The following is a 15,861-nucleotide window of genomic DNA, read 5'->3' as shown; positions in this document are numbered from 1 at the left end:
AACATCACTAATGTTCTGTACACATGTACTGTTCAACCATGTAATAAATGTTTGTTTTTACAGTTTATATAACTCACAAAGGGGCCAGGTGATATAATTAACATTTTTATTTACAATGTGCATTAGCCAGATGGTTAGTGTAGTCAATTAATTGCCTGTCTAATACATGTCATCACAGACCAGCTTGCGATATCACAGCTTTACATGTTACAGGTGATCAGTCTGTTAGTGACAGTACCTCAGGACTACCGGTCAGTCTGTTGGTGACACTACTTCAGGACAACTGGTCAGTCTGTTAGTAACAGACTACCTCAGGACAACTGGTCAGTCTGTCAGTGACAGACTACCTCAGGTAATCAATTTTTGCCTCGGCAGCTGCCTGGCAGTTACCTCAAGTGCATGTCTTCTTTCCGTTAGGTGAGCATGCGACCATGAGTAAAATATCTATATCTTCTTTTTAAACCTGTTTAGTCGACCAGATTTGAAACCATGTGAGCTGATTCAGCAATCGGGCCGCTCAACCAAGCCATTACATCCAACATGGCTTTCTGAGTGACGTCAATCCATTGGCTGCTCAGTGTAAAGTCATCTTTGGATTTGAGTTCTATCAGTATTATGTACAGTCTGTCTTCCTGAAGCATAAAGACTGGCATGAGTGACCTCATTCACATAGGTAGGTATTCCATTATTCACCTTCTGACATTTATAGATGAAAGAAATTGTACATTCAATTAAAGAAATTTTAATTTAGCCCGATGCCGGGTCACAACATGACAAGTACAAGTTCATTTTTTACATAGATTTTAGTAAGTTCACGTTTTTTCGTTTTTTTTTTTCAGAGACAGAGAATTTTGCAAATCTCACAATAGTTTTGATTGCCCGTGTCCTTCCAAAAGTGCGTAAGTGCAAATACATAATGATTCTAGCACAGAGTAAGGTGACAGGATTCAGGCTCCCACCCCCCGCGGAGGACAGCACGGCTTGCATTGCTTCTGCACTTCATATACACACACGCATGGGAATGGATCCGCTCTTAAGCACATCCTGACAGGCAGCTTTGGGGAGCCGTTCCGCTCAGCGAGAGAAGAGCTCCCTCTCGTGACCGTGTACGAGCCCAACGTTGATGTGGTAAACTAGTATGGCTATTCGATGATGAAACTTTTTTTTTTTTTTCCATTGATGTCTTCTTATAGTGGGCGGGGGAGGATCTGTCCAATCGGAAATCCCCAACATGCTGCCTGCCCCCCCCCACCCCCCATCTGATCTAACACGATTGGATAGGTGAACGCCTGTGTTCCTCTACGCAGCTGTTACCAACCCAGTCGTGTCAGATCAGTGATTACTTAATAAGAGAAGGATAGGAAGTATATATTTTCAGAGTATACGGACAAGGCCGGACAAGCCCTCCTCTGCGATTGGTTGTCCCAGATCAGCGGTGAGGGTTCGTAGGTCGTTGCCCTATGTGTAGAAGATGACCTCTGGGATCTGCCCGTCCTCCACCGAGGTGCCGTTGTTGTTTCCGGCCGCGTAGCAGAAGGTGAAGCAGGTCTTGGTGCCGGTGGCCGGAGCCTCGTGGGTCACCTTCCTCATCCCCTTGGTACCGTAGTGGGAGTCCGGACCCTTGGGGAAAGCAAACAATTGTGAATGAATTTCAAGTCTCAACAAAGTGTTCTGTTTTCCTACTTGACTGTTGTTCTAACTTTGTAGTTCGTTCTCATAGATCAGTCTGTTAAAACTACAAATTCTTCCTGTGTGACATCACTTCCCTGTCCTCTTCATCCTGAAACTATGTCACTTCCTTTTTCACTGTATAACCTATCGACCTCATCCACATCTGACTCACTCAGCCCGGATTCACTTCCTGTGCTAGAGTCCGACTCTGCAGACTCGTAACAGAATAAAACTATTGCCTTTGTTTAAAACCAGCTTGACCGACCACTCGCGTGCTCTTCTTTTAAACCAAGTATAAAAATACTTTAACACAGTCCATTAATTAATCAATCAATCCTTCGTGCCGTGGGCGGTGTGTCGGCTGTGGCTCAGGAGGTAGAGTGGGTCGTCCGATGATCGCAGGGCCGGCGGTTCGAATCCCAGCCTTTGCTGTCCACATTTCGAAGTGTACTTCAATCAATCAATCAATCAATCAAAGCTTAATTTGTATAGCGCATTTCATACCCAGAGGCAACACAATGCGCTTTTACAGAGAACAAGGGAGGTGGGCAAACGACCAACTCTCTACATATTCCAGAGGGAAGCAAAAAAACTGTAATCACCCGGGGGCCAGATAAGTGAGCTGTAAAAATTCTTCCCTGACCCCTCTCAACAAGGCGACCGATACTTAGGCAAGACACTGAACCCAAAATTGCTCCCAACGAGCAGGTTAGCGCCTCGCTTGGCAGCCGCTGCCATTGGTGTGTGAATGTGTGTGTGAATGGTTGAATGAGAGGCCTTTGTAAAGCGCAATCCATTTATCCACGGATGGACTCGGGAAAGGCCACGGTGCTGCTGATGAGCCAGTGACGCATGCTGTGGTTGACCTCTGCTCCCATCCCTGACCTGACCCTGTCTCAACATCCCATACCAGGCAGGTGCTCAACAACAACTAGAGCATATTCTATATAATAACTAGAGCATATTCTATATAATAACTAGAGCATATTCTATATAATAACTAGAGCATATCCTATATAATAACTAGAGCATATTCTATATAATAACTAGAGCATATCCTATATAATAACGAGCATATTCTATATAATAACTAGAGCATATCCTATATAATAACTAGAGCATATTCTATATAATAACGAGCATATTCTATATAATAACTAGAGCATATCCTATATAATAACTAGAGCATATTCTATATAATAACTAGAGCATATCCTATATAATAACTAGAGCATATTCTATATAATAACTAGAGCATATTCTATATAATAACTAGAGCATATCCTATATAATAACTAGAGCATATCCTATATAATAACTAGAGCATATTCTATATAATAACTAGAGCATATTCTATATAATAACTAGAGCATATCCTATATAATAACTAGAGCATATTCTATATAATAACTAGAGCATATTCTATATATTAACTAGAGCATATCCTATATAATAACTAGAGCATATCCTATATAATAACGAGCCCTATGTATGTTGAACTTGTTACCTTTCTTCTTTTTTGTAACCGGTCAAAAACAGATTAAAGTTGCACTGAAATGAAAAAAGCATTCTGTCCCATTTTGGTTCACATACTTGGTCATAGTGTTCACCTATTCAACGATGTATGCCAAAAAAATTACAAAATTCTACTTTTGTCATAATCTTATATCAAAGTATATAATTTCTTACTTCCTGGAAAACGGTAGGTCACGTGCAATGACGACAACAGGTACCTTAGATTTTATGCCAATAATCTGACAACATCCACCCGTCAATCAACGCTATCCTTCTATCGAATCTGTCTAAAGTTCTTAAAACCCGTCCACTTGTCAATGTTCCAATCAAATTCCTCTAAACATATGTCCCACCCTCATAGCTTGTTTGCGTCGGAAATACGTCAAACTACGGAAGTTAGATGATCTCAAACGTCCGTTTCAGTGCGACTTTAAGATGCCTAAGTCACCTGGTTCATCTACAGATTAAATTGGGTATGAAGATGCCAGATCGATCGGTAGATTAGATGACGGTACCTTGAGGGTGGCGCAGGCGATGTAGTTGACACTGGGAAGGATCTCCACCGGTTCTTTGAACATGACCCGGAACGTGTTGGCAGAACCATCGCAGCTGAAACCCGTGTCGTTCTGACCCAAAACCGTGTTGCTGTCGGTGTGGATGATCTGGAGTGGGGGGGGGGGGGACACACAGGAAGAGAGTAAAGCAGGGTCAGATCTAGAGGGGTGTGACGGGGGCTCCGGCGTCAGCCATTAAACCCCTGGAAAAGAACGTTGCAGCTCACCTGGTGTTCAACCACCCCAAGTTCTCCCACACAACTTCCCTTTTCTGTTCTCTACACTGGCTCCCTGTAGCGGTTCGCATCCAGTTTAAAACTCTGGTACTAGCCTACAGGGCAATGAAAGGAACAGCCCCCTCCTACCTCCAGGCCATGGTCAAACCCTACACCCCTCCCGACCGCTACGCTCTGCTACCTCGTTGACCCATCACTCCGAGGCCCCTGCGGTCGATGGACACGGTCACGGCTCTTCTCTGTCCTGGCCCCGCAGTGGTGGAACGAACTGCTCACTGACGTCAGGACAGCAGAGTTGCTGCCCATCTTTCGCTGCAGGCTCAAATTTCACCTTTTCAAGAAGTACTTTAGCTTTTTTTTTGCACTTTGGCTTTAACACTATTTTATACTCTTAATCACTTGTTTAGAAAGGAGAGGCACTTGTGAGTTTTGGCGAGTAGTAGTACACTGACTACCTACGTTAAATACTATTAGTGTATTTAGGGTAAACTAGTATGGCTAGTTTAATACAATTAGTGTATTTAGGGTAAACTAGAACACACTAAAACACTGAAGAAGGCAGAGCCGAAACGCGTCTGTCAGGTCTGTCCACCATCATGTATTAAAAGAGCATAAACATAGTTTTGAGTGCGGACCCTTCTTTATTATTGATCCAAGTTTTTGTACATTGGTCCTGCACCGGTTCTGAGCGCCGTGGTCCCGATTATTTTCGAAAGGTCAGAAGATCGAAATAAATAATAGGAGAGATGTATACTAAATGTGTGGATAGTGCAGAGAGAGCCTCCCCCCGCAGGCATGAATGTATTGTGAGAAAACGTCATAACGTTAACTAGCAGCAGGTGCCATCGAGCTAACTTAGCTGTGTAACGTTATGGGCTAGCTAACGCTGCCTTGCAAAATGGACACATTTGGGCGGTTGGGGGGGTGCGCGGGTGTGTCACTGTTTTCAGAGGGGAGGCCCACATTGATGGAGTTTGGGAACCCATGGCCTAGAGGTCGGCCTCCCACCTGGATGTTGACCTGGTAGTCCGTGGGACCGTGTATCGACCCGTAGAGACCCAAGCCCACCACGAATATCCTGCGGTTCACAGAGAAGCTGGAAGAAAAGAACAGGATCAATTGTATAAAAATCAACTTCTACTAAGGACCTGGATAATAATGTGTGTGTGTATCAGTGTTGGGCAGTAACGCCTTACTAACCGTAATAATATTATAGATATAGTAATATATAGTAATAATATTACTTTCCCCAGTAACGAGAGAATACTATGTAAATGTATTGTTGCATGTACAAGCAATGATGTGAAATTTAGAGTTTCAAGCACTACAGTATATTTATATCTATTTATATCTATCTATGTAGATGTAGAGTCTGTGTGTGTGTGTTGTGTCAGAGTCTGTGTGTTGTGTCGGAGTCTGTGTGTGTGTGTTGTGTCAGGAGTCTGTGTGTGTGTGTTGTGTCAGTCTGTGTGTGTGTGTCGTGTCAGAGTCTGTGTGTGTGTGTTGTGTCAGAGTCTGTGTGTGTGTTGTGTCAGAGTCTGTGTGTGTGTGTTGTGTCAGAGTCTGTGTGTGTGTGTTATGTCAGAGTCTGTGTGTGTGTGTGTGTTGTGTCAGAGTCTGTGTGTGTGTGTGTTGTGTCAGAGTCTGTGTGTGTGTGTTGTGTCAGAGTCTGTGTGTGTGTGTTGTGTCAGAGTCTGTGTGTGTGTGTTGTGTCAGAGTGTGTGCGTGCGTGCTGTGTGTGTGTGTTGTGTCAGAGTCTGTGTGTGTGTTGTGTAAGAGTCTGTGCGTGTGTGCGCGCTGTGTGTGTGTGTGTCAGAGTCTGTGCGTGCGTGCGCGCTGTGTGTGTGTGTTGTGTCAGAGTCTGTGCGTGCGTGTGCGCGCTGTGTGTGTGTGTGTCAGAGTCTGTGTGTGTGTGTTGTGTCAGAGTCTGTGTGTGTGTTGTGTCAGAGTGTGTGTGTGTCAGAGTCTGTGTGTGTGTGTTGTGTCAGAGTCTGTTTGTGTGTTGTGTCAGAGTCTGTGTGTGTGTGTGTGTGTGTGTGTGTCAGAGTCTGTGTGTGTGTTGTGTCAGAGTCTGTGTGTGTGTGTTGTGTCAGAGTCTGTGTGTGTGTGTTGTGTCAGAGTGTGTGCGTGCGCGCTGTGTGTGTGTGTTGTGTCAGAGTGCGTGCGTGCGTGCTCGCTGACCGTATGCGGTCACTGGTACCGCTGTAGCCCCAGCGACTCTCCACCTGTCCGAAGCGCGTGATGCTGCACTCCTTCCCCCGCAGGCAGCAGCGCGGCCGGTCAATGAAGTCCACCTGGGGCTTGGGGTTGACGGTGAAGTGGAGGAACAGGCTGACCACCTCGCGGTCCGACAGGATGCCCGTCTGGGCCGGCCCTGGGGGGTAGGGGGGGGGGGGGGACACGGTCAACGTTATTACCTCACAGGCGGCAGGTATATAATAGTGGTCAAATCAACTTAGAATCTAAATATAGCCAAACATACTCGGTCCATTTCAATTTTGTCAACGACAACAGACCCTTTTCAAAGTCTGGTACTACAGGCCAACTCTGTATCTAGGGAACGAGCTGATTGAGCAAGTAAATCACTGAAGAGTCTGTTACACTGCATCTTCTTACATTAAACTCATTAAATCCATTTCCATGGTAATCAGGACATTAATCTGAGTTCTCAGAGTTCCCAGAAGCCCTTGCTGCAGTGAGAACGTCTGGGAGCAAGCTAAGCTATATTCGTGGACACCAATGAGAACGCGTTTGGATATGGAAGGCGGGGGTTGATTGGCCCGCGCAGACAGTGGGTTGTGCGGGGGAGGCTGATTCGGCCTCTGATTGGTCGCTGACCACAGATCTCCACTTTACAAGCACCCAATGGGTCCTGCACCCCTGCCTGTCGGTAGCATGTCTGCCACACAAGGTATGATTGACTTGGACTTTCTTCACAAACGGTTAAGTGTTTTACCTAAATCAGTTTTTCATTTAGTCTTATCTATACACTCCCGATGAAATCATATTCAAATGCAGCTGGATTTAACCCTTTTAACCCTGAAAGTACAGTGACAACATTTTGAATATTAATTGGATTTTCCCTATAATACTAGAAAGCGCAGTTTCTCCGCTTTCAGCAAGTGTTGGAGTGAGGAATTTTTGATTTGTTACATATTTTTTTTTATATTATTAAATATTTATTAGATATTTTTAAAATGTTGCCGGTGACGTGGTCGCATCGAAAGGGTTAAAAGGTAATGTACTGGCTCCGCACCTCTGCCCATCTTTTGTGGCGCTTGATTCCAGACTATCGGGACATAGATGGACTACCCTAATGAAAAAGTCACATTTTTAAATAACTGTTTGAACGCGCGTTCCCTCCTACCTGCGGCAAACTCCTCGATGGTCATGAGCGGGAAGCGGATGAGCGCCAGCGCCTTGCCCAGCACCTTGCGCTTGTTCTCGGGCGTGGGCTGGTACTGCTGCCTCTGGGTCTCCGCCTCCGCCCAGCGCACCGCCGCCCCGAACAGACGCACCTCCCGCACGCCCAGCGTGTCCCGCTCCAGCACCGCCACCAACGTGTCTGAGGGGCGGGGCGGGGGGTCACGACAGGGTCATGGGGAACAGGGTGTGACAGAGAGAGATAGAGGACGACAGATAGAAAGTGTTAGGGAGAAGAGTAAAGAGAGAGATATGGAGAGAGGGAGTGGAGGACAGAGAGAGATATGGAGAGAGGGAGTAGAGGACAGAGAGAGATATGGAGAGAGGAGTAGATGACAGAGAGAGATATGGAGAGATGAGTGGAGGACAGAGAGAGATATGGAGAGATGAGTGGAGGACAGAGAGAGATATGGAGAGATGAGTAGAGGACAGAGAGAGATATGTAGAGTCGAAGTTGAGGACAGAGAGAGATATGGAGAGAGGGAGTTGAGGACATAGAGAGATATGGAGAGAGGGAGAGGAGGACAGAGAGAGAGAGATATGGAGAGATGAGTGGAGGACAGAGAGAGAGATATGGAGAGATGAGTGGAGGACAGAGAGATATGGAGAGATGAGTGGAGGACAGAGAGAGATATGGAGAGAGGAGTGGAGGACAGAGAGAGATATGGAGAGAGGGAGAGGAGGACAGAGAGATATGGAGAGAGGGAGTTGAGGACAGAGAGATATGGAGAGAGGGAGAGGAGGACAGAGAGAGATATGGAGAGAGGGAGAGGAGGACAGAGAGAGATATGGAGAGATGAGTTGAGGACAGAGAGATATGGAGAGAGGGAGAGGAGGACAGAGAGAGATATGGAGAGATGAGTGGAGGACAGAGAGAGATAGATATGGAGAGAGGGAGTGGAAGACAGAGAGAGAGATATGGAGAGATGAGTGGAGGACAGAGAGAGAGAGAGAGAGATAGAGAGAGGGAGTTGAGGACAGAGAGATATGGAGAGAGCGAGTGGAGGACAGAGAGAGATATGGAGAGAGCGAGTGGAGGACAGAGAGAGATATGGAGAGAGCGAGTGGAGGACAGAGAGAGATATGGAGAGAGCGAGTGGAGGACAGAGAGAGATATGGAGAGAGCGAGTGGAGGACAGAGAGAGATATGGAGAGAGCGAGTGGAGGACAGAGAGAGCGAGTGGAGGACAGAGAGAGGGAGGCGGGACTACAGGGAGGCCAGTGATCAGTACCGATGTCTATGTCGGTGAATCCCTCGGCAGCCAGGGCGTCCACGGTGTTCTTGTCAATATTCTCCAGACAGAGGCTGGCCAGCTGGGGCTCATCAAACAGTCTGGCCTGCAACACAACAACAGCATCAGCACACACACTCAGCTACACCAGGGCTGCGTTCAAATTCAGCGAACAAAGTGAACGTTTGCGAACGTTAGCAAACTATTTTCCGTTAGCTTTGTGTTCGCCGCAAACATTTGCTAACAGAAGCTAACAGTCGGGAGAGGTAGTTCGCCAGTAACTGAACTATTTGGAACGTTCATTAAAAGCCGTTCAAATGTGACCGTTTGGAGAAAACATGTTTGCGACGAACGTTCGCCTCTGTTAGCTGAATTTGAACGCAGCCCAGCTAACACGCTCACATCAGCTAAAACCAGACTATCAACACCAACATGAAGCAGACACACTCATACCAGCTAGCTATACCAGCTAACCACACTAGCTATACCAGCTAACACGCTCACATCAGCTAATACCAGATTATCAACACCAACATGAAGCAGACACACTCAGCTATAACAGCTACCAGCTAACACGCTCACATCAGCTACTACCAGACAGACTCTATCATGTCAATAACTAGTCAATAAACCTTTATTACATAAATCTGTGTCCTTGTGAGTGTGTATTACTGTGTCTGTCCATCCATCCATGTGTATCTGTGTGCGCATGTCCATGTGACAGATGGTATGTGTGTGTGTGTGTGTGTGTGTGTGTGCGTGTGTGTGTGTGTGTCCAGACAGGTCCTCCAGCAGCCTGGTACCTGGGTGAGCAGCATGAAGGCGTTGTCCGCTCGCAGGTTCTTCTTGAGGAACTCCACGCAGTGGGCCTCCAGCGCCGGTACCGCATACTTCTTCGCCGTGTACAGGGTGGTCATCACAGTCTCGGGGCCGATCTGCACCTCGTCCGAGTACAAGAACCTAAAAAACCAGCTAGAGGTCACACAACGACCCCTACACGATCTAGGTCCAACACAGTCCCCACAACAGTCTAGGAAACTGTACAACACAGTCCCCAGACACACAACAACACAGTACTAGGCTACGACACAACACAATCTAGGCTACAACACAAAAGTGCATGATCTAGGCTAGTACAACTCAGTCCTCGTTGGTGAGGCGGAGGGTATAGACGCCTACAGACTGTACACAATCACTTCTTTAGTCAACGCTACACACCAAGGTGCATTGTCATCAATGGGGACGTCAGCACATATCCCTCTCAGAATGACCCGTTGAAAAGGGTCGTTCTCTACGCCCGCCTGGACTTTTATAGACCTATTGATGCTCAACAAACCTGCACCCTTTCTCCTATCCCTCTGCAAGCAGGGGCCATGGAAGAGATACAGAGAGAATGGATAAGAAATACAAGGAAACGGCTGCAGACAGACACAGAGTCCCCTAAGGCAGATTTTTGTTGTGCTTACTTGAGCAGAGCCAGGAAGGCAGCGGGCTCTACATCAGGCAACTCGATCTCTGTGGAGGTGGTGGCCATACCGCCATTGAACATGGCATCGAACACGGCGCTGCCAACCGCAAGGGCGAATCTGCCGAGAGAAAAAGGGAGATATAGGATCCAAATGTAGATATAGGATCCAAATGTAGATATAGGATCCAAATGTAGATATAGGATCCAAATGTAGATATAGGATCCAAATGTAGATATAGGATCCAGTTTGGGGGGGGTTATTGTGGTTGCAGTTGCCCATATACACGGTGATTCGTGCATAACCATGCACTGCCATTCCAGTATCACACATCATCTATTCAGAATACATTAATTATAGTAGACTAACGTTAACCATCCACTGTTATGAAATAACAGACCGCCGTACCCCTCAAATGTCACTTTATCCTTTAGAGCCGGGTTAGGTTGACCGAGCAGCGTTAGGTTGTTTTATTCCTCATCAAACCCACCCGTTTTTCTAACCCACTGGCCTGGTATAGATGGCCTAGTGAGGGGTCGTACCTGTGCGCTGGTATCCGCTGCACCCCCGCTCCCTTCCCCACCAGAAAATGCACGTCGCTGAGCACCTCGTTGTTGAAGAGGAACGCGAACCGCTCTTTCACCGTGTTCTTGGTGGCCTGCCAGTTGTACACCGGCTCCCGGTAAACCAACACTGCGGCAGACGACGGACTGTTGTTGGGGGGGAGCGTGGAGGAGACGGTGGGCTCCGCGGAGGAGGAAGCGGCGGCGGCTGTGGATGCTGCCGCCGCCGACGCTGCTGTCATGTTCATGGCCGTTCCAGACGCTCCTCCAGCGGGTGTCGCGGCGCCCTGCTCCGCCGGGGATGAGCGCTGTCTGCTCGGGGAGTTCTCCACCCTCGCCTCGGCGCTACCCCGACCCGCCGGGCCCGGTTGAGGGTTTGGGTGTCTCGCTGCCCGCGGCGCACCTCCTCCGGTGGTCGTGGTGGTGGAGGCGGCACCCGCCGGACCCTCGTTGGGCGAGGAATGGGCGCTGTTGCTCGGCTGAGCGTTGCCCAGCGGTCCGGGGCTGGAGAAAGCGAGGCACGGTGCTCTGCTGTTGCTCTCCCCAGCAGCCATCTTGGAGGGTGAGCACTGCAGGGTTTGCTGCTGGGGGAAACACGCACAACAGCGCCGCATCCCCGGCGAGACAGGCGGAATGAGCCGACCCTCAATGGGAGCGGACCGACGGATACGTTATTATGGGCTGGTTATTTTTTATTAGACTGCTTATCGATCTACAGTGTTTTTTGTGTTATTTTAGGATGGCTTTTTATAACATCTTGGCCACGGACCACAGACAAAATAGCCTCCTGGATGAATCTGGCGTATTTACATTTGTTATTGGTTGATAAATTGGTTGATAAATAAACTGAAATTTTAATTTATTATATCAGTGCCAGTGTACAAAATCCAAATGCTTTATTTATGTATTTAAAGTTGTGTTTTTCTAGACGAGATATTCTTGTGTCTTCTTTCTTCTCTCCGTCTCTCGGTGCTACATAGCAAGCCTTTATTTTGTCCAATTGTTTGGTCTATACGTACTATATGTAGTTCTTTTATCAGTAACCCTTTGGCATCAAGCGCATATGTATCAATACTGTGTCTGTCTCTACCAGGGTCTGTACATTATGTTTTATGCTTTATTGTTTGTGTGTATGTGTATGTTTTGCTTCTCTGTTTTTATTCTCCTGTTTTAGTCTTGTTTTTTCTCTGGATTACTTACATTTGTTTCAAATGTAAAGTACATTACAAATAAAATGTATTATCATCATCATCATTATTACAGTTTTGGGGTAGAATCATGGATGGGTAGAATGAACTAACCAATCATGGAAAGTTACTGTATGAACCAATCAGAAAGCAGATAGCACGTTGTTTCCTTTCCTGATCCAGCTGAAAAAGTTTGGTTGAGAGGTCGGATATCACGGTGAGTAACAACACAGCTAGGCTAGCTGATCAAACCTCTAGCCTGGCTTCTGGACATGCTAATGAATGATCCCTGAAATGCCCTGATTGATTAACACCCGCAGCGTGTAGAAGGCTAATTCATATTCGTTTCGTCTCTTGCAATGAAGTGTTTTCCCAACGTGTGATCACCGTTTTCCCATTGTCCCTCTCATGTAGCTTAGCCATTAGCTAGCCATCTGGTGTTTGCTGATATCACCATAAATCCCATCAAACTATCTAATTAACAAACAATTTTGCAGTACTGGAAGATGATATTTACCCATAACTTTCCCCCCACGGGTCAACTCTTTGGAACAACAGAGTAATAACAATCAACAGTCATTGTTTATAAAGGACTGGTATGAAAAAGGTGTGTTTTGTAAGTGATATACTGGATTCCTATGGTAACCCTATAGATGCAGTCTTTTTAGGAACATTTGACATCTGTACTTTCAGAGAGTATAATAAGGTTTGCAAAGCCATTCCTCTACTGCTGATCCAGTTAATTGTAAACACTATGCTATATTCTGATGTCAGAACTGCATTGCCAAATTTATTGATAGAGTATACTAACTTGAAGGATAAAAAATTTAATAACAAAATGATCTGCAACCTTCTGAAATCTAATGTTTTCTATGATTACAATAGAAGGCTAAATGTACAAGTTCCTAGTCGAGCAGCGGTGATTATAATGGAAAATGCACATTGCAAATTTATTAGTTGACCCATTGCACCTAAGGTTAAGGAAACTCATTTCAAAATAATTCACAAGGTACTGTATACCCTGTTGCTGAATTTCTCAGGAAAAGGTTTAATTTTGAGGTGGATCCTTGCAATTTCTGTAAGATGGCAGAGGAAACATTAGAGCATGTTTTTTATATTATGTTTTTTTCATGTCCAGTGTCAGCCAGTTTTTGGATAGATGTAAATTGGTTATCACTAAGGATAAATGATGATCCAAAATTTGATATTTCTCATATTCTTTTCTATATGGAAAACTTGAATCCATCTGTGGCTGAACTAATTAATATTGTCATTCTCATGGGCAAATATCATATTCACTGTAGTAAGTGGAGAAACGCCAAACCCTCCTTTATTTGTTTTATAAATGACTTAAAACAAATAAAATTAATCATTTTTCTCTTCTCTCAACAAACTACAGTCAATTTAGGCAAGAAATACTTGTGCTAAAATGTCTCGTTATTTGTTGATGTAGCTTACCAAATATTTACACTCCTTTTTTGTTTGCTTACAAGATTGAGACTGTTTTTTCTTTTTCTACTCTTTTTTTGTATCCAAATGCAGTAATGTGCCGGGAATGTTATTGGTTTCCTGAGAGATTTTGTATATTTCTTGTTCTTAAATAAAGGCTATACATTTTTTTTTTTTAAGATATCACCCTAAATATTAAATATATGTCGTTAGCTAGCAAGCACAGCTAGCCTTGTGAGAGGTGAGCTACGTTAACCAGCAATAACTGTCCAGACAGATCCAGAAACTGCGCAGAACATTGCCACAAAAAAGTTTGTTTGGTTAATAAACGTTTTATGAAATCTGTTATCAAACGGGACACAACAGAAAAGCCGGAGTTGGGATGAAAAGCTCTCGTTTGACTGACCGGTCTGTTTCAGACCAGCTGTGCCGGTGATCATCCACTGACATCATCCACACCATGGGTGGAGTGAAGCAGGAGCAGGGAGACGGACCCCATCCTAGGGGCCCTCACTCCTCAGAAACAACACAGGAAGAGGCAAGCACACACACACAGGACACACTCTGACCTCGTTATGTCTGACAGCTCATTATGTTCACAGATTGATTAGATTATTGATTAAGTGAGCCCACGCCATGGAGCTTGTCGGTATGTGCGTACGGTGGTTGGAGGTATGCGTACAGGTGAAGGGCGAGAGGTGTCTGGAGGATTAATACAGCACAACAACAGAAGTTGTTGCTTCATGTTGATAAAATTCAGGCAGGAACTTTTCAGCTACGTTTTTTTTTTCCAGACAATATCCAAAAGCACACTTTTTTAAACTCAGCTAGCTACTGACTCTCTCTCCCTCTCTCTCTCTCTCTCTCTCTCTCTCTCTCTCTCTCTCTCTGTGGGTCCGACAACCTCGTACAGAATGTCCGCTCCCTGTCTGCGCAGCCCGCCAAGAAGCGGGGCTGGCCGAAGGGCAAGAAGAGAAAGAAGGTGCTCCCCAACGGGCCCAAGGCGCCGGTCACTGGCTACGTGCGTTTCCTGAACGCGCGGCGGGAGCAGATCAGAGCCCAGCACCCCGACCTGCCCTTCCCCGAGATCACCAAGAGGCTGGGGGCCGAGTGGAGCCGGCTGGCCCCCCACGACAAACAGGTACCATCCAGACCTAATTTTATTTTTTTTAAAGATATTTTTTAGGTCTTTTCAGCTTTTAATGGGACAGGACAGTTTGAGAGAGACAGGAAACGTGGGAGAGAGAGAGAGGGGAGGACATGCGGCACAGGACCCGAGCCGGGAATCGAACTCGGGTCCGCCGCGCGAAGGACTAGCCTTCATATGGGGCGCGCCTTACCCAGTGAGCTACCGGGGCGCCCCACAACACCGTACTCATAACGGAAGAGACTGGGGGCTGTGTGGACAGCCAACATTACACTATATAGTCATTTAGCAGACACTTTTATCCAAAGCGACTTAGAATAATTGCATTTACCGTAGGTAGTAAGTGTACCACTACTCACAAGTGCATCTCCTTTCTAAAACACGTGACTAAGAGCATGATCTAGTGCAAATTAGAGAGTAGCAAACTACAAAAAAACACTAAAGTAGAATGTGGATCATTTTTATCTGTGTTATCAAGCTCAGCACCTTCTCACTGCTGAGATTCTGCACCCTGATAGTCTGAACCCATGTTTATTTATTTGTGTTTGTTTGTTTGTTGTGGGCAGCGCTACCTGGACGAGGCGGAGCGGGAGAAGGTGCAGTACGCCCGGGAGCTGAGGGAGTACCAGCAGAGCGAGGCCTACCAGATCACCACCGCCAAGATACAAGACAAGAAGGTCAAGAGAGGTGGGGCTGACTGCTGACACACACACGCTCTCACACACACACACACACACACACACACACACACACACACACACACACACAAACAAGCTCTCTCTCACACACACACGCTCTCTCTCACACACACACACACACAAACACACACACATGCTCTGCCTCTCTCCCACTGTCACACACACACACACACACTTGCTGTCTTCTGCTGTCACGTTTGTGTGTGTGTGTGATCTCAGGATGGTTGTGTGTAAGGATGCACCGATATAAAAATTTTGGCCGATAGCAGATATTATCATTGCTATTATGGCCGATAACCGATATTACTAACTATGACTAACATCGGCCGATACCGATATGATTGCCAATATATCGTGCATATCTAGTTATATATGTTGTTTACATTAGTCTAACTAATTAGTCTAGTTTGTTACGTAACTTTTTACACTTCTCTTCTCAGAGGAGTCTCCGTCAGTCATCATCAACGCCAGCAGCTCTGGATCGGCCTCCATGAAGGTACACCGTCCGTCTCCATCTCACCGTCCGTCTCCATCTCACCGTCTGTCTCCATCACACCGTCCGTCTCCATCTCACCGTCCGTCTCCATCTCACCGTCTGTCTCCATCTCACTTAGCTGTGTGTGTCTAGTGTTGGTTAGCTGTGTCTAGTGTTGGTTAGTTGTGTCTAGTGTTGGTTAGTTGTGTCTAGTGTTGGTTAGCTGTGTCTAGTGTTGGTTAGCT

At 46.1% G+C, this 15,861-nt stretch overlaps 2 protein-coding genes across 2 annotated transcripts in view; one reads left to right on the top strand and one right to left on the bottom strand.

The window, feature by feature from the left end:
* Window positions 1-1,254: 1,254 nt before the first annotated feature.
* Window positions 1,255-11,238, bottom strand: btbd2a (BTB (POZ) domain containing 2a). The gene is made up of 9 exons (XM_084459165.1): window positions 10,640-11,238; window positions 10,098-10,217; window positions 9,435-9,591; window positions 8,632-8,737; window positions 7,344-7,541; window positions 6,158-6,350; window positions 4,985-5,072; window positions 3,702-3,848; window positions 1,255-1,620 (listed from the first exon to the last, which is right to left on the bottom strand). Exons 1-9 carry the CDS (start codon window positions 11,212-11,214, stop codon window positions 1,459-1,461), a joined length of 1,746 nt encoding a protein of 581 aa, XP_084315291.1. The 5' UTR covers window positions 11,215-11,238; the 3' UTR covers window positions 1,255-1,458.
* An 813-nt stretch (window positions 11,239-12,051) lies between these two features.
* The window catches only part of hmg20b (high mobility group 20B), an 8,251-nt gene continuing 4,441 nt past the window's right edge, over window positions 12,052-15,861 (top strand). Inside the window, exons 1-5 of the mRNA XM_084458965.1 lie at window positions 12,052-12,064; window positions 13,716-13,834; window positions 14,210-14,437; window positions 15,010-15,130; window positions 15,582-15,637. Of these exons, the coding sequence (XP_084315091.1) occupies window positions 13,757-13,834; window positions 14,210-14,437; window positions 15,010-15,130; window positions 15,582-15,637 (483 nt within the window). The 5' untranslated portion in view covers window positions 12,052-12,064; window positions 13,716-13,756. The remainder of the gene's footprint in view (window positions 12,065-13,715; window positions 13,835-14,209; window positions 14,438-15,009; window positions 15,131-15,581; window positions 15,638-15,861) is intronic.

This window comes from Borostomias antarcticus, assembly GCF_949987555.1.
Source record: "Borostomias antarcticus genome assembly, chromosome: 26".
NCBI lineage: Eukaryota > Metazoa > Chordata > Actinopteri > Stomiiformes > Stomiidae > Borostomias > Borostomias antarcticus.
This window is presented reverse-complemented; position numbering and strand designations above follow the sequence as displayed.